General features: G+C 40.8%; 1 protein-coding gene across 4 annotated transcripts in view; it reads left to right on the top strand.

Moving 5' to 3' along the window:
• Positions 1–22,843, top strand: part of APP (amyloid beta precursor protein) — a 522,694-nt gene that overhangs the window by 346,527 nt on the left and 153,324 nt on the right. For all 4 annotated transcript variants that reach the window (XM_085623075.1, XM_085623077.1, XM_085623076.1 and 1 more), the window contains exon 6: positions 18,515–18,705. In XM_085623075.1, coding sequence (XP_085479201.1) covers positions 18,515–18,705 — 191 coding nt within the window. The remainder of the gene's footprint in view (positions 1–18,514; positions 18,706–22,843) is intronic.

Below are 22,843 nucleotides of genomic sequence, written 5' to 3'. Positions count from 1 at the left end.
GTGGTGTGCATAATGAGAATCTAATGTATTGTATCGTATCCTAATGTAATGTTACTATTAATAAAAAGGAAAAAAAAAATATATATATATATAGTACATTCATAAATGTTTCTATTCTCATAAGCTCCAAATCTCCCAGAATGCTGTGGCCCATCTGGTCCTTATCATCCCCAGACACATGTCTGTCAGGGATGGAATTCGTTCCCTCCTCTGGCTCACCATCAAAAAAAGGATCATTTTTAAAGCTCTCTGTATGACGTTCTTAGCCCTGAATCAGAAACGCCCAGTCAACTCAACTCACTTTTTGGCTGGTACATTCCTAGCAGGCCACTCGGATCCTTCTTCCACAAAAAGACAACAATTCCCAGCTTTCTGAAGGCCAGATGGGGTGGTCTCCATCTCGGTGACTGCTGCAAACTTTGGAACACCCTTCCCGCCCACATTGCTGTTCTTGACTCCTTGTCTGTATTTTAAAACCATTTAAAGAAGTGGATTTTTTCTTATTAATCTCCTTAGTCATTCTAGTAATTGCTATAAACTGCTACACCCTGCTTCCCAAAGCACTTTGACACCTTCGGATTTAATGCGTTCTACAAATTCTGTTAACATAACAATAAATGGTTGATTGTTAAGGTTTTGGTTTTCAAAAACACATTTATAGTTTATGTATGTACTATCTATATGTAGCTCCACTATTTGGTTCCATGGCGGAGTCCAGGGCTTTACGCCCTGGGCGAGTTTTATCACCAGGTGATATGGTTATGGTCCAAGGTAGGGCACTCTGATGGGCTAACTCATTTGTTGTTACTGCACTTAACTCACTGTCTCTAGTGTGAAAGCTTACAATTGTTGCAGTGTGATCTTGCACCCTTCTATTGAACTGTGCTTGTGTATAGTTTAGCTGGTCCATGGCTGCTTTTATAGCATTTAGGTTGGTTATTACTCTTGTAATAGCAGTAACGAATATTCCTTGGATCAAATAAAATTCCATCCTGTCTAAATTTTACGAATCTTCTAGCTCTTCGTCCTCTTTCTCCTTAAATGTCCCAACAATGTATTCAGTAACAAATGATTAAATGCCACATTGTGCACAGCATCAGTATTTAACAAAGTCAAAATATTCCCAAGTATGTGTTGCTAAGAGACTGTAATGACTTCATTATGTAGCAAAAGCTCGAATCTCTGACGCACATAACTCAATTCTCCCAGAATTGGGTGCCACGGCCATAGCTGGTTTCAATCCAAGTTGTAGGACGATGTTGTCTAATGTTACCTTAATTGTGTGTTAATGCCTACACACCGGGCACCTCTGTAGAAACAGAAAGGTGGTTGCGGCAGCTGAATCCCATGGACTCAGTGTTTGTTTTCTAATTGTTCATTGATGGAGGAATGCGGTTTGTGTCATTGTGTGGGTGCAGTCAGGTTTTAGTAATGCATTCCAAACACAATCCTTGTTGCAATCATTACAACAAGTGCTGCGTATGTGAATTTCGTGGGAATCGAGTGCCAATGTGAATAAAAGTTCAGGCTTGATGGCGCTGGAACATTGAAAAAAGTAAGATTTGGTCTTGCGTACAGTACTGGGGGAGGGAGGCCAAACATCTTTGTTATATTTTCACAGGTTGATCCCTATTTATGCTTATTTGGGGTAAACATTTTGAGAATTGTTCCTCTTTTACAAACTGTGTTGGAACATACATTGCCAAGTGCTGTTCAATGTACAGCTCCTTAACATTCCCATCTTGTGGTAATCGTTGAGCGGTGTAAGAAGCGTGGTTTCTCATGCGAAATTGTAAATTGAATTAACAGTGCTTACTGCCTCTGACGTGGGATTGGAGTGATTTAAGGTGAGTAGCATGCTACTCCAAAAGACAAGGCTAGAAGTAAATAGTAGATTAGAAATGTGGTTGCATTTCCTTACAGGATTAGTTAATTTTGAGCTTTTGAGATCTCATGCATTTACTGTAGGGAAAGATTAATTGAAATTGATTAGTAAAGGGAAGACGTTAGATGTCATTTTGAGTGGTGGATGCGTGCCTGTTCGTGGGAGGAATTGAATAGAAAAGAGGAAAGAGTTGGGAAAGCATGTCCGGGAAGCCATTGCAGTCAGAAACCTTTGAGATGAGTCATAGGGGATGGAATGGAAGAGGTAGAGAGGATTCTTTGTAAATAAATAAAAATTACAGGCGCACACATCAAAATATATACATTATACTTAGTCCTATCTCCATAGAAGGCATAAGCCCATAAATGTAAATCTACACATATGCACATACATAATACTTACATGTCCAAACATACTCATGTATGTTGCACATAAATATACAATACAGACTGTCTGACATCCTTGCACAGTCCTTGGCAGGAGGACCAGATTCTTTAAATGTTTGGATGTGCGCCATGTATGCACAATGTACCCATATCTCTTGTACGTTCACTTCAAGCCTCTTGATTAATTTCATTTGATTTTGGATTGAAAGCTGTAGAATGTTCTGTTGTCCCTGTTGAAATGTCTCCCTACTTCCAGAGCTCTTCCCTCCCCCCACTTCTCCCCACTGCTAAATGTGCATCTGGAAGTGATTCCAGCAAATAACTTGTGCTATCCTGGGAAGGCTACAATTGCATAGCTTTGAAAAAGGAGGTCCTGATGCCCACTACTGGGCACTGGGAGCATCGTCAGTTTGCCACAGCAGGATGTCACGTAACGTCCAGAGAATTTGGAACTTGGGATCCAGGTTCGAGTTTTGGAATCAGCTCGACATCCTGTAATTTTTGGCGAATCACTGAATCTCCCCGTGCCAATGAACAGCGCCTGGATACCCTCGCTGGTGATTTGCTGCGCTCCACAAATCCAAGTATTTGATTATTTATTCAAGAGTCTTTAGCCTTGAAGTCACCAACTCGGATCTGACCCAGTTTGTTAGAAATTCAGTATATCTTTGCAATAGTGGGAAATACATTTGTGGTCAAGTTTCCACGGACAGGTGGCTATCTGACGAAACATACCATTGCTTTGGTTCATCTGTTGGAATTCAAAGATGCCAAGGATTAAATAATCATGGAACTTTAAACGTCCTGTCATCCTGTATTGTTCGGACAATATTCTTGAATTGTGAGGAGACCTGCATGGACTGCAAAGGGTTGAAGTCCACAGTGCTCTCAATTAGTCGCATCCTGAAGCACTACCTGTGCAACCTAAATTGACAAAGGTCATGTCTCTTAAATTCAATACGCAGCATTGTGAGGAGACCTGCATGGACTGCAAAGGATTAAAGTCCACAGTGCTCTCAATTAGTCGCATCCTGAAGCACTACCTGTGCAACCTAGATTGACAAAGGTCATGTCTCTTAAATTCAATAAGCAGCTAAAGACCAATGATGCCAAGATTTCAGGCTTTGAAACCTTAGCTGGCTGAGGAAATTGAGCTTGGCGTCTTCATATTTAATGTAGGATTACACCATAAGCCATTGTCAAGTGACCACAGAAACTAATGGTTGAGTAACATTGATAGATCAATCATACATTGAAAAGGCTGTTTCTGAACAGGCTTCTAAAACTTAGGACTGACTCTCAGAGCTGCAGTTTGAGACTTGAGAATGTAAGTGTATTCTTGGGTATTCACAATGAGTATCCCTTGCTTACAAATCAATAAAGTGTTGACTCAGACATGCTGTATTCATATGTTTTTTTAAAAGGACGGAAAGTCCTCACCTACCGAGTTAATGGCATTCTTCATCATTGGTCAGCTCCTGGCACCCGTTTTCCTCGTTTTCCCACTCTTTGTGATATGATGTTGTATTCTCAGGGGCAGAAACATCTTTCTCAGGATAACTTGCATCTAATAAAAATTCATATACTCTGAAATTCCTATTTGGAGGTTTATTTCTTGCAGTGCTCATTGTTAACTTTGTTTGAAATTTAAATTAGAATTCACAAGATCTTGTACTTCCACCTTCAAAATATTGTAACTTGCTATTAGTGATGGGTGAAGTTGAAAGAACTATCACAAGCGTGGTATCATTGGACACTCTAGATGGTAAACACATTCATATAATTGACCCTATCTGCCATGACTAACTGGCTGTCTAGGTGGCTAAGTGCATTTTGTACACGGATTACAATAGTTTGAACTGATGTCACTACCTGAAGGGTATCTATTCATGGAGGCTGTCCATGATCACATTGAAATGCTTCTAATACTCCTCCAACCTTGTCATCATTTAGGCATTGATGCATCAATTTTGGATGTAATGTTCCTAGTTGTATACATTTTTTGAATTGATTCTGCATTTGAGGAATTAAACTTTTTCTTTTACATTCAGCAGATCTGACCATAAACCATATAAGTAGGGAAAGATTGGACATGTGCACAAAGCCAAGTGTTATGGCATAGCAGCCAGATAATTTCGAGGCAGATACTGTTTTAGGGTTCCTGCTTTTTGCTCCCGTTGACAATTTTGTTATTTTCTTAATCTTTTTAATGTTTTTCATTCCACCACTACTGATCGGGGTATAGTTTTCTTGTAAAATTCAATATTGGTTATACTATTTGATGTGCTGTTGATGTTGTAAGATCACTTCTAGTATCTTCGAGAGATTTATCACACCAAAATCAAGGTAGTTATTCCAAGTGATCAAAAGGCCTGATACTTGTATCAATCCAAACATGCCAGGGTGCATCATTGAACAGGCGTTATTCAATATATTTGGTTAGTAACATTCTGTTCTCTTACCCACTGATTTGGTGATAAAAAGGTATTTTTATGAACACCATCATTTTCAGTCTCGTACTGCAGGCTGTCATCTAAAAATAAGTTGTGAATACCAGTGGTCGAGTCTAGTGCGAGAGAGGATTGGTGTAGCGGTCATTTGCAGACCGTGCTGAAGCCTCAACAATGAGCGAGCGTGACAAGAATGGAACTGATGAAACGGCGTAATGTCTTCAGAATCAGTTGCCAAAATGCTGCGTTAGCAGCTTCGCACACAATTGTAGTATTAAACTACAGCTGTGTGCAATGGATAACTCTATACAGAAAGACAATACCGTTAATCCCTAAAATTTGGGCCAGAGCTTAATTCAAGCAACCCTGTTGACTTAATGCTAACGAGTGCGCGACCCGGAATCTTTCCTTTTGTTTGATGTTGCTCAACTTCTTCAGTGTGTAGTAGAAATTATTTGATGGTCTAAAGCGTTGTTCCCACCAACCTGGACTAATGGATTGGGACGCGAAAGGAAGGACATGGCGCTTTCGCTGCTTCCGATGATTACTAAATCGGTGTTCAATGGACGCATTACTCTGCAGTGAGGGGGTAATGAGAAGTGTTTATTGCTGTTCTATGCGATGCAGCGCTTTTTTCTAATGCTAAATTAAAGCTTCTGATGAACCAGGAGCGGTGTTCATCCCTTAAGTATTTTGTTACTCACTGGATTCAAAGCAATTCAATATCAAATATCAATTCAAAATTAAATATAAAGCACATTCCATTTCACAATAAAAACTGAAAAGTATTTTAATCAAATCATGAAGGTTTATTAAAAGTTATACATTTCAGAAAGCAAAGCGAATGGCCGTGAGTCAGTCAATTAATCATTTTATATAAAAGCGCGGAGCTCAGATTAAAATATCAAATAATGAATTAGGAGAAAAAGTATCATTCAGCTGAAGTAAGTCATAAATCAGAAGTCAGACCAACAGAGTGTCACCCTCTGCAGATCAGGGGAGGGTGAGCTCTCAACCCTCAGGATGTGACCCCTATAGGAAATCACACAAAATAATCGAGTATTTGTTGTGAGTGCAGACGTCTCACAACTCCTTCGAATAATGCGTTTGAAGTCACATTTGCCAACACAATCCCGCAGATTCCTATATTGCAGTTCCCATCTCTATTGCTCCTTATGCGACCTCAATTGTTATTAAAATGTCTCTATATAACATCCAAGGACAAGTTCTCTTAAGAAACTATTGTGGTCCCAAGAGGTGAGGCCTTGAAACAATGCACTATCCTAACACAGCGCGAACACGAAGCATCATGTAGTACATGAGAAAGTGACATGGTTCAAAACAGTATTTGCAAAATTTCTGTTGTGTGCTGAGTGCATGGTGCATGGTGGGGAGAGGACAAAGATGACAGTGTTCGGGAAAAGATGGGTGAAGACACCAACGACCATTTTAAAATCGAGACCTCAATTGTTAAAATAACTGCAACTTCTCAACCGAATATTTTAATTTCACTGTATGTTAATCACATTGTGTTAATACAATTCGTTTTTTTTTTTAATGAAAACCCTACATCAACGGGTTGAAAAACATTCACTAAACTTTTGTGACTGGATTTTTGTCATTTGAATCTGGAAGTACCTAGTAATCATTTTATCTGGTTCTTTGGAAAATGTGTAACCTTAGCGCCCTGTAATCTGCTCAGATGTGTGTGAATATTGCACGTCGCTGGCTGCCGCAGTAGGGCACAGGCATTTCACAATGATGCGTGGGGTTTCCTTGCTCCCACTCTAGCCCACGTGACACCATCTTTTTTTCACACCAAGATGCAAACTGATCCTCGCAGTCCCCAACAGTTCTAATTGCTGGCGCTCCCCTGAGAGATATTCGCTTTAGCTGTTCGGAGACTGGCGTTTCTGTGCACATCTGGCAGTGCGTGCTTTCCGAGGAGACTTTTAATTTTCCTTTCTTGATTTCGTAACTTCCACCAGGAACAGTAAAGGTTTCTTCAATGCTCCGGGCATAATATAATGGTCTCCTAGAGCGCGCCAATCCCGAAAAGGTGCTGTTTTTGCAGTGATTTCAGCATCGCCTCTAGCTAGCGCCCACCTGCTGCTATTTTACAAACTGACTCTGTATTGAAGTATATTCCTTTTTTATTTTATACATTCATAATTTGTAGTACAACCATGCTAATGATTCTCTATGCACTGTATTTTATTTGTATTTTGTGATTTTCTAGAAAAATCGAATATTTTTTTGTTTTACTACTACTCTGTTCATGGAAGCCTCCGACTACCATCGTGTCTGCAATCCGAATCATATAGTGAGTTATTTAAATCGCCTTGTTTTGTTTGCAGTCATTGGCCGTTTCTCAACCAGTTACTCATTGAGCCAAAGTTAGTTTCCAGGGAATCCTAGTCATAAAATATTAAAAATAGCCATTCAGCTTGTTCTTGAACAAGAAGTTTATCCCACTCTGTCCACGGTCATGTTTGTCTGTCTCTCATCGAAGCACGTGTTTACGGGTGGCAGAATTAGCTTGTTTAAATTTCTTCACCTTTCTCGTTTGTGTTCTTGTATCTTTCAGCTGCTAACTTTCTTCCTTTTGAGGAGGTCCCAGCATACAGAAATCATGTATTTCCTGTCATTGCTATGTGCGCACAGGAATGGTCCCATTCCTGGTTTGCACACCTTGGGTATTCAAAGGCATAGTCTGGCTGAGGTTTATATTCCACTTTTTATAATGTTCCAAGTACAAAGATGTCCAAGTGCTGGTCTCAGTCTACTTGGCCTTAACCATGAGCATCTGTGTGGGTTTGCCATTTCTCTCTTGCTTCCAGCATATATTTTTGGGTGTATTGCCCGTTTTCTCTTCCTCCAGGATGCTTGCAGGTACACGACGGATTTGTTAGCATATTGAGAGAGAAAAAGGACGGACTGTTGGAAATTGCGACATCGCGAGATGTATTGTTATCTATACAGGTTCCGTGAGGGTACACCTAAAGACTTGTGTTGGTGCAGTTTGACTTATGTAGCTTTGACTCCGTTGTCCAAGAAGTATTGCTTGGTCTTAACTAATTCAAGTAATGAGGTGCTCATGGCCTTTTCACAGCTTGAAATTGATGCAGTGGAGCTTGTCTGAAGTAAAAGTGCAGGGGTTTCGGATTTACAGCTTTATGAATTGAGTCGACTTGTGTGGAGCAGCCCTTTTACTAGAGGAATATCTTTTTAAAATTGTCTTTTATTAAAGCTTTGCCTTAGATGTTTACTCTTTGGTTGCTGTGTGGATGTTGCATAAACAGAGCTTCATCCTTTCATGTGCTTATTTGTGGCTCTTCCCTGAAGAGGGTTTCTGTGTCTGTTATTTCTACAATGAAATTTGGAAGTGATTTCTGTTCATGTGGTGTGGATAGTACCTGTCCCAGCTGCCAGTTTTAAAACGGATTGATTTGTCGATAATACTTCCTTTGTCACGGTATATCAGGTGGAAATGAAGAAAATAAACATGGCGACATATGTTTGACCGTCTCGGCCACGCTCGATGCAAATGTGAACGGAGCCTTCTGTCTCTTGTTGGATCTTACGCACATGAGATTGACCCAGACATGCCTGTTTTTCACAAGAGACCACTCCACCTGATGCAAATATGCATCTTGCTTTGGCAGGGAGTTGGTCTTGTTTCCACCCTGTTTTCATTATTTAAACCATTCTCTGTTTGTTTGGGTGTTTCGAAGTCGAGGGAAAGCCACAAGAAAGGATCACCAGCCTCCTATCAGCATTGATCAGTGAGACCACAAGCTCTAGGTACAATATGTAATCAACACCCTGAGTGAATCTCTCCCCAGATTCTTCTACATATACTTAATCATAAAAACGTAGTTCAGGTAGGAGAGCTACAAGAGTTGCAAATCACTGTGGACGTTGCAGAATTTCCCAAATCGCTTGCTTGGCAAAGTTTTGCGGTGCGGTCACTGGGGTGAAGTAGACCGCAGACAGACACTGTTCAGTTCTCATCTCTTGTAACACAGTGTCCAGAGCTCGTGAGACTTCCTCATCTCTGGTTTGCTAATTTTCTTAAACGGAAATGACTGTGCTTTGTTGTGTAAGAATATAGGCAGAAATGGCTTCGCCACAGGATTTTCATAATATTTTATTTGAAATCGGAGTTCTTTCGTTTTACGTAAGCACATACCTGTCCTTTCTCGTCAGTGTGTTTTGAGAAGCGTTCTTAAAACAATATCTTTTTTTCAGACACCGAGGTGGGTACAACATCTTAGGGGGTTAATGCACCCCACTCCTGAAATACTCTGATCATGTATAATGTGGATGGCAATAAAATTAATTCTGTCATCCTAAGTAATTGTAACTCTACAATATAGTTGGGTTAAAATAGAACTACATTTTACAGTACATTTACATGTGCTCATTATAGACTTGTTAAAGTAGACAGCTCCACAACTGCTACCTGTTAGAGCTTTCGTTAGGGAGCCATAATGGTTATCCGCAGAAACCATACTCTAATCAAATAAGGTAAGTGGAAAAGATGGCCTTTTTGCTATTTAAGAAAACATTAGTACCCTTTTTGCTGTTTGTCGCACTAGTAATGTAAGTGAATCTTCCTCTTCTGAAAATACACAGAATGAATGCAATTTCCACTTCCTGATGGGCACATTTTGGATGACTTCATACATCTCCTTCCTTACTCCGAGGCCACATCCCCTGCTTTCACTCCCACTTGTCCATCCTTCCCAATTACTTGTCCTTTGTCTCGCCTCCTGCCAAGTGTCACATATGCACATGCGTAATTTTTCAGCTGTCCTTGCTTCATCACTTGTCTCCCTTTCAATCCCCACCTAACCTTCCCTGTACCCCATTCGCTGTTCCTTTGTCCAGCTTCGTTTTGCATTATGCATTTTGGGTAGCACAGGCCAAACATTTCATTTTTTAAGTTCACCCTTAATTTGTCCAACTTAATTTGTCCAATTTAACTAGCCTTCTTTCCCTCCTCTCCTCTCCCTACACCTTCTCCTTGCTTTCTTTGCCTTCCTGCCCTGGTTATATCCCATCTTACTTTTTTTCCCCTTGACTTTGCCATCTTTTTCCCCTCCAGCCTTTGCCATTGTACAACTATTTGCCGTGCACTCCAGCCGTGCACTGTGCACTATAGCCATGCTCTCTAGCCGTGCAGGCATCCAGGTCTTGTTTGAGCAGAGGTAATCGTACGCAAGTTGTCCAACATCCAGCACTCACCTTGGTAAGTCAGTATCGAGTGGTGTCTCAAGAGAGCCTTAGACTAAGTCCTTGATCTGTGCTTTGGCAGAATACAGGTATTGTAATGGTTGTATTTAATGTATCCAAAGTTTGATGAGGTGTAAGATTTTTTTAGCGCAGTAGAATCATTAATTTTCTCAGGTACCCATATTCCATGCAGTTCATTATTAAAGGTGACAGATAAAGCATTCACAGGAGTGGAAGTTTATGGAGTGCTTACACAGCAAAATAGTGTTACATTTGTTAAAAGGATACTGTTTACAACAAGTGCACAGTTTGAAGCACCCACTTTGCCATACATTGATTCCGTGAACGTATGGCATTTGCATTGAAGGATAATCTTGGGAATAAGGAGCGTGGTGAAAAATGATTTAGAGAAATAACATGATGATGCATCGCCTACAGAAAATCGTACAGTTTAAAGTGGAAAATTATTAGGTAGCTGTAAAGATGGAGACGCTGCTTAATGGTTTTAGCACTGTGGTTATTAATAAAGCTAAGATATATAAAGAGCGACAAGCAGAAAAGTAGGTTTATTGCAAAATGGTGAATTGTAGTCATTGTGCAATTTGAGTATAAATGAGCGTGGCATATAGCTAGTGCTGTGAGAATCAAAGATGTCCTGGATATTGTGCATTTTATTTCAATAAAAAAGCCAGAATTCATACTACCATAAAAGCATGCCTTTGCCGGGGTGGGCACTGTTTTTGTTGCTCACTTCTGAGACAATATATGTTCTTTCTTCAGGGACTTATCTGCCCTCTGAGATGAGTCATTTAAAGCTTCAACAATATGTATAAATGTGTCTGCAGAAGCTCTTGTAAACCAGATTCTCCTTAAGAAAGGTGGAAGCAAATGTCTTCAAGAAATTAACATGAAGAGGTCTAAAGAATTTTGTCCAGGAGGTATCGACACGTATTTGCAGATAACCTGATGTAGTTTTGCCCAGGTTGCAGGCACATCTTGTTTTGCATGGAATAGCTATTTTAAGGTAGATGTGGGGGAAGAATCTAAAAGAAGTAAATCTTTTGGCAACTCTAAACCAGGGTCTCCAACATCTGCTGTATTGTATTTGAATTGCATTAATATAGCTCTTACTACTCCCTGATGAGGTGTTGAAGTGCTTTATGTGAGGCAGCATGCTACTCCAGAACCCATGGTTAGTGGTTAGTCCAGCGTTACTGATTATTATTAGTTCTTCGGATTAGACGAGTGTTCTCAAGCAAACCATTCCATGCATTCACTTCAGGTCCTTTGTGGTAGATTAAATAATAGGAGGTAGGAGAGATCATTAGTGGGGAAGGGGGTATGCGACTTCTGTAGAAGGTTGGTAGGATTAGTAGATGAATTTGGGGAGAGTAGTTGTTAAGTGGTAGATGTACGACTTTCAAAGGAATAGAGGTGGTGATCTTTGAGATGAGTTGTGGGCGGTTTTTAGAGATACAATCCGAGATTAAAGCAAACATGCATGCAACTTAGTTTGTTCATTAGAGCAGATGTACAATAATGCGAACAATTTAGTTTAAACAATGGCAAAACGTCTATCTTGCGTACCCCAAAAAATAAAATGGTACCAGATCTAATCCAGCTTATGATCGCCCGATCAGTTTAATTGATGTAGATCAAAAAATATTCTGCAGACAAATACTCAATCACCTATTGTCATGGATTAAGGAAAACATCCTCTCCCAGTTACAAGCAGGGTTCCAATTGAAGACATGTACTGTGGACCAGGTTTTTAAATTTCGGCTGCTAAGGTGGGAAACAGTAAGGAAGCCTCTACATCGCATTTGTCGACCTAAAAGCAGCCTTGATTTTGGTTCCCGTAACTAAACTTTGGGCTTCCCTGAGAAGTATGGGAATACCACTCCCTTTGTTAGATATAATTGTGCGTCTCCATACTGATAATTATGCACAGATTATGTGGGTAGCAAATGGGAAAGTCACAAACCCAATAACAGTGCTTAATTTGTTAAAAAAAAAAAAGTAAATAAGTACCAGGGCTCTAGTCAGGAGGTCTCTGCTGCTTGCACCACCCATTTCCACTGCTGTCATTGCCAATGGCAGTACCTACACAACTGCTACTAACCAGCACACTACAAGTGTGACAATTCAGCCTATTCCAGGCTCCTAAATCTATCAAATTAGCTTGGGCGGCAGGTAATTGTAGTTTATAAAGCGTGCTGAATTAATAAACAATTGCTGTTCTGCTCATCACTAATTTATACAAACAGTGCCAACATGTGACGGCTGTCATAAGTGCCAGTTTAGACAAGTGCTGGTGCCGAGCACCGGAAACCACTGGCTCAAATTAAGCACTGCCCAAAAAGGGGTGAGGCAAGTTCGTGTCCTTGCACCAACACTATTTCTGTTTTTTTTTTTTTTTTTTGTTTAAATCTGTTTTTATTGACTTTAGGTTTACATGTACATCAATGCGGCTCACTCCTGTACTGAACCATGCATTAGAGCACGTATTACTGATGGAAATACATATCAGGCGCAAGGAGGTAGAGAGTTGTAGCAGTCCCTGGGGTGCTTGTCGCACCAGAATGTTCATGAGTCCCATGAACAGCTCATACCATGAACATAGCAGGACCAACATTATTTCTGTTGTACATAAACAGCTGTGTGCATTTCCTTATGCATTGTGAGAACGACTCACCAGTGTGGAGAGGTACAAAAATACCAGCTCGATTTGCTGATATTTTACTCGTTTTTAAAACCGCAAAAGCATTTCTACCCTACTTGTTAGATTTAATCTTTCTTGTGTTAACCACGGCCTGGCAATTAACACCAGCAAAGCAAAATACATGGCCATCCACCCTCACAGGCATTTAGAGAGGTTCTTAGTTTGGAGGGAGCAAATCTAGAAAGAGTGACAGAATTTGAATGTTTGGGAATCAGTCTATCCAGTACGAATTCATGGGCCAGTCAGATAGCGAAGAGTTGCTTTACTCTGTCATATGGCAGCAGATATCTTGGGCTTTCAAAAAATACACCTTTTTATCCGGTATCCCCTATACTTGAAATATGGAGAACCCAAGCTGGTGCTGATCTATGGTGCCACGGTAATGTCAACTCACTGGGGGTTGCAAAAAACACATTTTTGGGGTCAATCCTTAAACTTCCCCAAAGTACCCCACTTATTTTTAAGATTGGCCTAGATATCCATTCAATAGTAGCTACAGCCACACTTAAGCCGGTTCTTTACTGGGTAAGGATCTGCCTGACTGAAGAATTGGAACCCTATAGGGACGGATTAAGGCAAATTCTGGGCATACCGAGAGCAGTGGTTTTGCCCCCGTGGTTAAAATATGTAAAAGACACTAACCGGATTGGGCTTGACTAACCTCTGGAATCAGCCATTTTTCATAATTGCATCTTCCATCAAGTTGGTAAAGACTGTCTTCCGGATGGAATATAAAAAACGAAAAACAAATTCACCCAACCATCAATCTTTGGCACACTATAAAATAGATCCTGGATTTTAAGCCCGCCCCAAGGTTCATGTCCTTTCTCAATGAAATAGATCCTCCCTTTACAAGGTTCACATATGAGGTTTAGGCTGATTACCTTATAACTTGCAATTGCAGGGGCTCCAATGTAGGTTGCAAAGTTTACAAAGCTTGTAAGAACGCAGAGGAGACTGATTTCCACCTGTTATTCTTCTGTTCTATTTACCTTGGGCAACGCAAATGATGGATAGTGCCGCCCATTCGAAATTTAGCATCCGCCAATACAAAGTAGCACTTAAAATATGCATGTCAGGTACCACATCGTTCATTGTTTTTTTCTGTTTCAAAACACCTAAAATGTGTTTGGCCTGTTCGCTCTAAAATTATCTCTGATTCAACCATGTTCTAGTGTTTATGATGTAACACTTTGATTGCTAGGTCCTATAGGATGTACAGACGAGGTTTCAAGAAAATAGCCAATTGTGTACATAGGCGGCATGATGTAGTATCTAGGAACCATATTTTACCTGGCCATTTTATTGCAATTATTTGATTTTATATTTGCATGGAATTTTTGTTGACTGAATTTTATTTTTAAGATCCTTGATTGAAATAAAGTATTTGACTGACTGACTATCTTATGTAATAAGATAGTTTTGTGTAGTTTTTAACTTGAAGCCGTCTCTTCAACCCAGTACCACTCTTAAGTGTTCGCTTTTTAATCAAATCAGTATTGCACATGGGATTTGCAAATAGATTTGACAACATTATTGCAAAATGGTTTCTGCACTAAATATTGAGGTGAATGAGTGGTTTGACATATCTAGTCAAGGCTCAGGGTGTTTAGTTTTGGATCTTCAACTTTTTACCTATTCATAAATGATATCAAGTTGACAGTGAGAAGCGATGCTTCCACCTTTGAGCTAAATCTGCTGTAGGGCAGAGAATACAAAGCAGGCCAGGCTTGTTTCACTAATGGAGAATAGAAGGATGAAAGGAACAGGCAGTTTAGTTTGGATACATACATGGCGATTCAATAATAATTCAACATTTCAGGGCCAAGTACAAACTAAAACAATGATACCTTGAGTCAAGAAATAAATGCAAAACATTTACCAACAACGTACTGCATTGAAATACATAGTATCCTGGGTGCCTCATGTACAGTTTACCTTGTTGCATTTAAATACTCAAGGAATCCGAAGTTAAAGAAGCAGGGTTAAGACTTGTTAGGCTACTAGCGTTTCTTTTTTCACGTTTAATTTACTGCAACCCAGTACGCATGGTGCAGCAAAGCCCAGATTACACTCAGTACAAGAATCTACTGCATTCTCCTGACTGAGGTAGTGATAGTATCCAAAACATGATAATAAACCTATGGAAATCACATAGCATAAAATGCAGATAATAGGTGTTCATTGTGTGTAGTGGATAATAGTGGGTTAAAGGTACAATGATTGGGTTAGGAGTACATTAAAATTGAACCTTAAATAAAAGTAATTTAGTCTAAGATGTATTTGAAACCTGAAGATTTTTATAGACAAACCAGCAGACAATAAAGTTCTTTAGAATATAGAGGCACTTTCGGATTTGAGAAAACCTTATAGGGTCATGTAAATTTCACATCGGGTGTCTGAATGAAGTTCTTTAAGAGAAACATGCGATAGAAAAGATTAAGATTGCTAACGATTCTAGTACCGTGGGCAGATACTGGGATGAATCGATGTAGAACAAGTAGATCAGTGTTTGTTAAATCTGTCATTGACGTTGAATGTGGGTAGTTAATCTTTAAAACTGGAGCCAGTAGCCGTGGGATGAGATGGGAATAGTGTTTATGGCCGGAGTGCCAATTCTGGTTTTATTTTGAGCAGTACTTGTTGAGGAGGGTTCTATTGAACAAGGGGGTTTTGGACTACTAACAGAGAAGAGAAGAAAGGGGGCAAAATAAAACTAAGGTGGGGCATGTATTCCAGGAAGCAGCCATCCAAACAAGGGCTGCTTTCATGTCAGTTGCTTCTGGAAACTCAGGATTTATTTGTTGGTCCACCATGCTGTGCATCTTAAGCTTACCATGAGAGGCCAAGTTGAGCAATCGGAGACTTGCAAATTAGTAGAACTAAGAGCTCTAAGTTGAGCTGCTTGCATAACTAAAAAACAATTAGACATTGGACATTCTAGGAGGTAAAAAGAGAGAGGCTGTTGTATTACTCCAAGGGATTCATTTATGGGGAGTTTTGTCGTCTTGGGTGTCTTGATTCTCTTAATTCTATATAAAGATCAAGATTTGTCAATAGGTCTGTGTGTTCACAAAACCTCATCAAATTGGACGCCCATTAATGGAGGATGTTTTCAGTATCCTAGGAATATGTTGTTTGCAATGAACAAATCATTGGAAGCATACATTCATGCAGTTGGCATTCTTCAATTATGTATTCTCCATACAGTGATCATTGAGGAAAACTGTCAATAACCATGCAGTGAATTCGTTCAGCCTTTGCATATAAAATTATTAGTTTCTTATAGAAAAAGAGACGCATGACATGGTGCAAGCTCTAGTTGAGAAACTTAGTTCAGTTGTTGGGACTGGTTAGCACACTATAGGTATTGTCTCCTGAAGATCTTTTTATAATTTCATATAGGGTTTCCTTTCCGAATGACTTCTAAACTCAGAACCTTTGATTTATATTGAGATAATTTGACTGATGGTGTCATATTCTGTATGATTCATAAATACTTTTAAAATACAGTTATTCATAAGTTTAATTCTCTGACTTCAGTGGGTTAAGGGAATCTTTCTCTATTAACAATGGGATAGATGTGCTATCCACTACTCTCCCATATTTAAAACTGCATTTATAAGTCTAGATCATTTCTGAATGATGCATGTATAAGAGCTGAATTTGAACTTTTTTTGTGTTATTTGCGCATTCTATTACAAACGTTTGCATTTAACGCCAAACTCATCAGTTCCTCACTAAAAGAGCATGTGCCCGAAGAATTCCTGAGCCTAATTCACACTTGCAAACAAAGAAATCTGCCAATTGGTTGGCTTTTACCTATGGTAAGTTTAGGGTTGGAGTGGGAACAATGGCGTTCTCAGGTGATAGGGAGGTGTGTCCATTCAATGTGTGTAGCACACCCAAAATGTTGTAATTGTCGGTTCTTACAAAAATTCCTCATGGCTTTTCAGTTTCTATTGATGAATGTAACTTTGGTAATTTAAAAATGGCCAACAAAGTTTGTAAATTGGCCAAGAAATCCACAAATATATGGCTAGTTCAAGGAGTGTTTTTCTGCACTAAAGAATGTGGGGAAAAGTAAAATTTACAAATTCAAATTGTAGCTGTACTTGGGGAGATTATCCACTTTTATTCCCGTATAGAGGTTATTACAAGGGAATAAGAGCATACATTGAGGAGTGACAAAGATTTGTTTTACGTTCTGTGAATTCCAACCTATCAAACCTGTCAACAGTCATCCAAATTTTAAGAACATTGGATTTAGATAGTATCTGGTCTCTGCAAGCCCTAATAATGGTACTATCAGCAGAAGCCCTACTGATTGCCACAATAACAGTGAAGCAAAACCAACCAAAATCAAGCACTTTCATCTTAAGATAGATCTGAGCACTTACCAAACTCCCCAGTAGGGTTTTGATTTCTAGGGAATTGGTGTCTTGATAAGCACTACATGTAGAACAATTGTTTTAGATTTTTTGTATTCGCGTAGGGGCTCAAGCCCTGTTAAAGAAGCTGAAAGTGGCCTGGGAAGCCTTGTTGATCCTAGTTACTGTTTGTCACTTCCAGTCAAATCGTATCACAGAAGACTATTCAAAGCGTAGTTCGGCATTTGAATACTGGTATTAAGCTCTGCTTCAGTCTTAGTTTAGATATTGTGTTTCTGGGTTTCTAAACGTTCCATCCTAACATTTTACTATCTTAAACCTCCAGGGTATCTGGTACCTCGCAGCATTGATAAGTGGCATATTCACTCTTGTTATTCTAAGCAGAACACACTGTGCTACTGTGCTTTTTTTCTGTCATGGAGTTAGAGGTACCTGAATTTAATCTGAGCGAAGAGTGTGAACATTATCATAAACAAGATTGAAATTGCTGTGCGTTGAGTTGCTGGGAAAAGCGCTTACACCTGTACACAATGAAGGAGAATTAATGACCCTCTTTCTCCTTACTGTCTTTACACAAATTGGCTTTCTGCTTGGTAATTTGCCATTAAGCTGTGGGATCTCTCAATTTCAGTGGCATTGTGAAGATCTGTTACTTGCCGTTTGGCTGCTGGATGCAATATTTTGTAGTCTGAGGCCTAAGCAGAGTTCACTGGAAGCGCTTTACTAGTTTGTGTGTGTGTTAGCTTGAGTTGAAGCTTCCCATGGTCAGTTTCAAGTCTTTTTCAGATGACCTTGGGTAGTTTGTTTGGACTGCTGCTAAGATCTTATAAAACTATGGGAGCAGATTATTATTAACTAGAGAAGTTGTTCATTTTAATTATCACTTTTTGATTCAGACATCTTCAGCATGACACCAGCTTCATTCTACTTGGTTTCAGGTGCTTTTAGATAAAATAAATGTTCTACTATAGTTACTGTATGATGGTGGGAAATAAATATCTGCTCAAATTTGCTTTATTTTGCTGACTCCTGGTTTAGTAAAACGTTTATAGAAAGGGTTAATAAAAACTTCCAATGTAACTGGTGAATTAGAGTGAGTGGAAATGCTGAAAATATTTGTGTGTTGTAATGAGGGATTTTTATGAATTAAGCGTAGCCCTAATGATAATTCTGGAGCCAAATATATGATGTCCTTCATACAGTTTTACAGATTTGTGGTCCTTCTGTTTGTTAAGGGACCTCCACTTTTCACTATGAATTTAGTTTGCACTATTTGCTTCTTACCATGTGGTTAAAGATTGTTTTAGTATGTCTGCACTAAAGTTCTATTATGTACTTTTAATAAGGGTATTTTGCTACTACTGTGTTCATTCCGTACTGTGTCCTTCCGTGTACTTGGAATATTTTCCTTGTAACTTTAAAAGCAATCTCTTTCATTTCAGTGACGACAAAGTAGTAGAAGAACAGCCAGAAGAAGAAGAGGTTGCAGATGAAGAAGCAGATGATGAAGATGATGATGGTGATGAGGTTGATGAAGAGGCAGATGATCAATATGAAGAGGCCACAGAAAGAACCACAAGCATTGCCACCACTACTACTACAACCACAGAATCCGTTGAAGAGGTTGTAAGAGGTATGAGGGTTTACTTTGTTTAAGAATAGTCTTCTCTGTAAGCAACTTTCTGCAGTGCAAATGTATACTTCCTCACTAAACAAATGTTCCAAACAGCAAAATATTTTACTAGCATAGCTGGACTGGCAAATGTGGGTAAAAGCACAGCCAAATTCAATGGTAGAGTGTGAGCAATTAATAATTTTTAGATTATTTTTATTTACTTGAGAATGCAGCAACATTCTCTTGTATTTATAACTTTAAAGTTGAATCACTTTGTGATTTTATACAAGAGAATGGAATCCAGACAGAACTCATACTTGAAAACAGTCCACCAATGTTTTGAATAAAGCAAATTGACCATAGGTAAAGGAATAATTTTATAGATTCCTACTCGTGAGCTGGATCACATGCAACCCAAATATAGACTATGAGAAAATAAGACAATAAATCTCAACTTCCAGCATTCTCTTCCTTAAACCTAATGTAACATAATCATTGGGACACAAGTCAAAGAAGGTGACACTGTCTTTCACCAACACTTAGATGGCAGTCCACAGATAAAATCGCATTGCCGTAGCCTTCCAGCAGAGAAACGTATCACGATTGGAGAGAATAAAGGTCTCCTGTCTGAGGGGAATGAACGTTTATAAAAAAAAGTCATGTCTTTTAACATCATCTTAAGTTGTGTCTTCAATGGTTGATTACACAGTGGTAGTTAATGGTCCTGAACTAGCTGTGCGAGCAGTGCAATGGATTACATGTCTCTTTCTGTAACCAAATAGGATTTAGTTTCCTAACTCTGATCTACTTAGACATGAGTATAGTGATGGTGTTGAAGATGGCTTTGTTGGCCAACTATGCAGATCCGCGGCTGTCAATAAATGTCAAGTGTCATCTATGTCAGACTAAGTAGTGAAGAATAAGCACCGATTTGTGTTTTCAAGATACTTTTAAATATATTCATATGAGGAAAATATTGCAGTCAAAACCTGCATCTGCAGTCTGAGGGAGAATCCGACAAGTTCAGGTCGAGTTGGAATGTCTGCATCTAACACATCTAATCACAACACAAACCGTATTCGTTTAGTATTTACAATAAATAATGAAGTACCCTAGTAGTTGAGCAAAATGTAAATTATCTTTATGCTCAAAAATAGTTACCTAATGAATGATTTGTCCTAATAATTTCTACTTTGTTGAAAATCAGTACGACCAGTACCATAGACTCCATTATGAAGTGTTATATTGAGGTAGAGAGGCTTTCCCACCCTCCCGCTCCCTGTGGCTGCCCCACCCTCCCTCCCGCCTGCTCCCAGTGGCAGCCTCACCCTTCCGCCCGCTCCCAGTGGCAGCCTCACCCTTCCGCCCGCTCCCAGTGGCGGCCTCACCTTTCCGCCCGCTCCCAGTGGCGGCCTCACCTTTCCGCCCGCTCCCAGTGGCGGCCTCACCCTTCCGCCCGCTCCCAGTGGCGGCCTCACCCTTCCGCCCGCTCCCAGTGGCGGCCTCACCCTTCCGCCCGCTCCCAGTGGCGGCCTTACCCTTCCGCCCGCTCCCAGCCTCACCCGACCGCCCGCTCCCAGTGGCGGCCTCACCCGACCGCCCGCTCCCAGTGGCGGCCTCACCCGACCGCCCGCTCCCAGTGGCGGCCTCACCCGACCGCCCGCTCCCAGTGGCGGCCTCACCCGACCGCCCGCTCCCAGTGGCGGCCTCACCCGACTGCCCGCTCCCAGTGGCGGCCTCACCCGACTGCCCGCTCCCAGTGGCGGCCTCACCCGACTGCCCGCTCCCAGTGGCGGCCTCACCCGACTGCCCGCTCCCAGTGGCGGCCTCACCCGACTGCCCGCTCCCAGTGGCGGCCTCACCCGACTGCCCGCTCCCAGTGGCGGCCTCACCCGACTGCCCGCTCCCAGTGGCGGCCTCACCCGACTGCCCGCTCCCAGTGGCGGCCTCACCCGACTGCCCGCTCCCAGTGGCTGCCTCACCCGACTGCCCGCTCCCAGTGGCTGCCTCACCCGACTGCCCGCTCCCAGTGGCTGCCTCACCTGACCGCTCGCTCCCAGTGGCTGCCTGACCCTCCTGTCCGCTCCCAGTGACTACCTCATCCTCCCACCCACTCCCAGTGGTTGCCTCACACTCCTGCCCTCTCCCTGTGGCTGCCCCGAGCTCCCTGTCAAACAAACTGCCTGTAGCTAGGGGCGCAGCTGCAGCCCCATCCTCACAGTACTCGATCGGTCATTTCTGGCTTACATTTTAATTTCAATGATGTGATCCATGATACCAGTACAGATACTGCTTCAGTCACTACTGCTGTTTTACATATGTGTTTCCGCTGGCATCATTGAAGTACTTTAACTTCTTTTCAAATGAGCCGATGCTCAGGAAGCTCTGAAATGCTGACAAAGACAATGATTTCTTGGAACGGTTAGCATGTTATATTGTGAGTGGCCATGTCTTCCTCAAGAAGGAAATTGGAATGCAAATGAATGCGGAAAATATTAATAGATGTATCTAGTTCCCTTTAAAAACCTCAAACGCATGCATCTGCTGACTGAGGCCTTCATGAAAATGGAATAACTTCTTGGAAAGAAGCAATTGTTCATATTGCACATTATACAAAAATGTCCCTACTTTCAGTAACACGGTCAAGGGTCTGAATCAAAATTCTTCACTCCTGAATTAGGACCATTAACTGCACCTTGTGTTATGAATCACTTGATAAGAACTGTAAAGAATGGAGAAAGGGTATAATAGATATTGCTTGACAGTGAAAAGAGATATTAGAATTCTTTCTTATGGTAGAAAAATATAACTTTATGGCCGCAGCCTCAATAGTAAATCTTCCATGCATGCAGAACCACCAAACTCTAGAATTTAGAGAGGTAACGCTACAGGAGTTACCCTACTGAAAAATGTCAATGTTAGAGCAACGTGAGAAATAGTGCACCCCAGTGTGTGTCTATGAATCCCAAAAGAGCTGATATATGAAAGCCACCTGGTTCACTTGAGGAATAAAGCAGTTAAATGCTGGATGCTACGCCATGTTTCCTTATTGCCTGAAGCAACAAACGGTATTAAGAGGATAGAGAGGGGATTGGAATATCAATGAGCACCTATTGAGAATTAATCTTAAAGTTTTATTATTAAATTAGAATCTCCAAAGCTAAACTGGTCTAACTTTTAAACACATCTGTGGGGTGATAATGTGGATAAACTGACATAAATACTTTGTTTTGTACAAATTTCGAGTCTGATTGGAAGGGTGATCCATTAGTCGAGCCCTGAGTGTGTGAGGACCTTCCCCCATACCTCCTATAATTGAGTTTGTGGATATTTACATGTTTATGGGAGATTGACCTTGTGGTCTGGTTAGCTGTTAGCTGTGACATATGCAGGAAGGGTGGTTCAGCACCCCCAGGCATTGCTTCTCAAATGAACATGGAATATTGTACTCTTATTTCCTAAGTTATGGGGTGCCAGTAATTAATCTACCAATGAGAACACTGCATAGCCTTTTGGGATTAGAGATGATGCATTTCCCTGTTAATATAAGGATGTGCTCTGTAAAGCCTTATATATCGGATTCTCCCACCTGTTGAAAACCCCATGGTGATCTTGCCAGTTACAGCAATATAGTTGGAACCCTTTTTTTGGTCCCGCCTACCAGACACAAGCCAGAGTCCTACCATTGTTTACCATTTTTAGGTCTCGCCTTTGCAGCACATATGCGCTGTATAGGAGGAGACGCCTTGAAATAGATTCACTTCTTCTGCCAAAAACGTGCACGCATTGCATTGCTTTCAATGGCAACGCGTGCACGTTTGGCGATTCCCTTGCAGGAGCGAGCTTTGAAACCATCTGTTTGTAAGTAACTTTCAAACAGATGGTGCCCCTGCTCGCTCCTGCAAGGGAAACGCTGTGTGTGCTCTCGGCCCCACTCCCCCCACCCCTCCCACTTGTTTAATTTGCCGCTTCCTTCCTCCCATACGCACTTTCTTCTTCTCTTCCTTCCTCTTTGTTTTTGCTTCCATTCCACTTGCTCCTTCGGTCCCATATGTACGTCATCCCTTTCTTCCATCATCCCGTGCATTGTTTTTGCTTTGTCTTTCTTCCCTCCATACTTGCTTCCTCCCCGCCTTTCTTTCATCCCTTCCCTCAT

This window comes from Triturus cristatus, chromosome 8 (assembly GCF_964204655.1).
Source record: "Triturus cristatus chromosome 8, aTriCri1.1, whole genome shotgun sequence".
Classification (NCBI taxonomy): Eukaryota; Metazoa; Chordata; class Amphibia; order Caudata; family Salamandridae; genus Triturus; species Triturus cristatus.
This window is presented reverse-complemented; position numbering and strand designations above follow the sequence as displayed.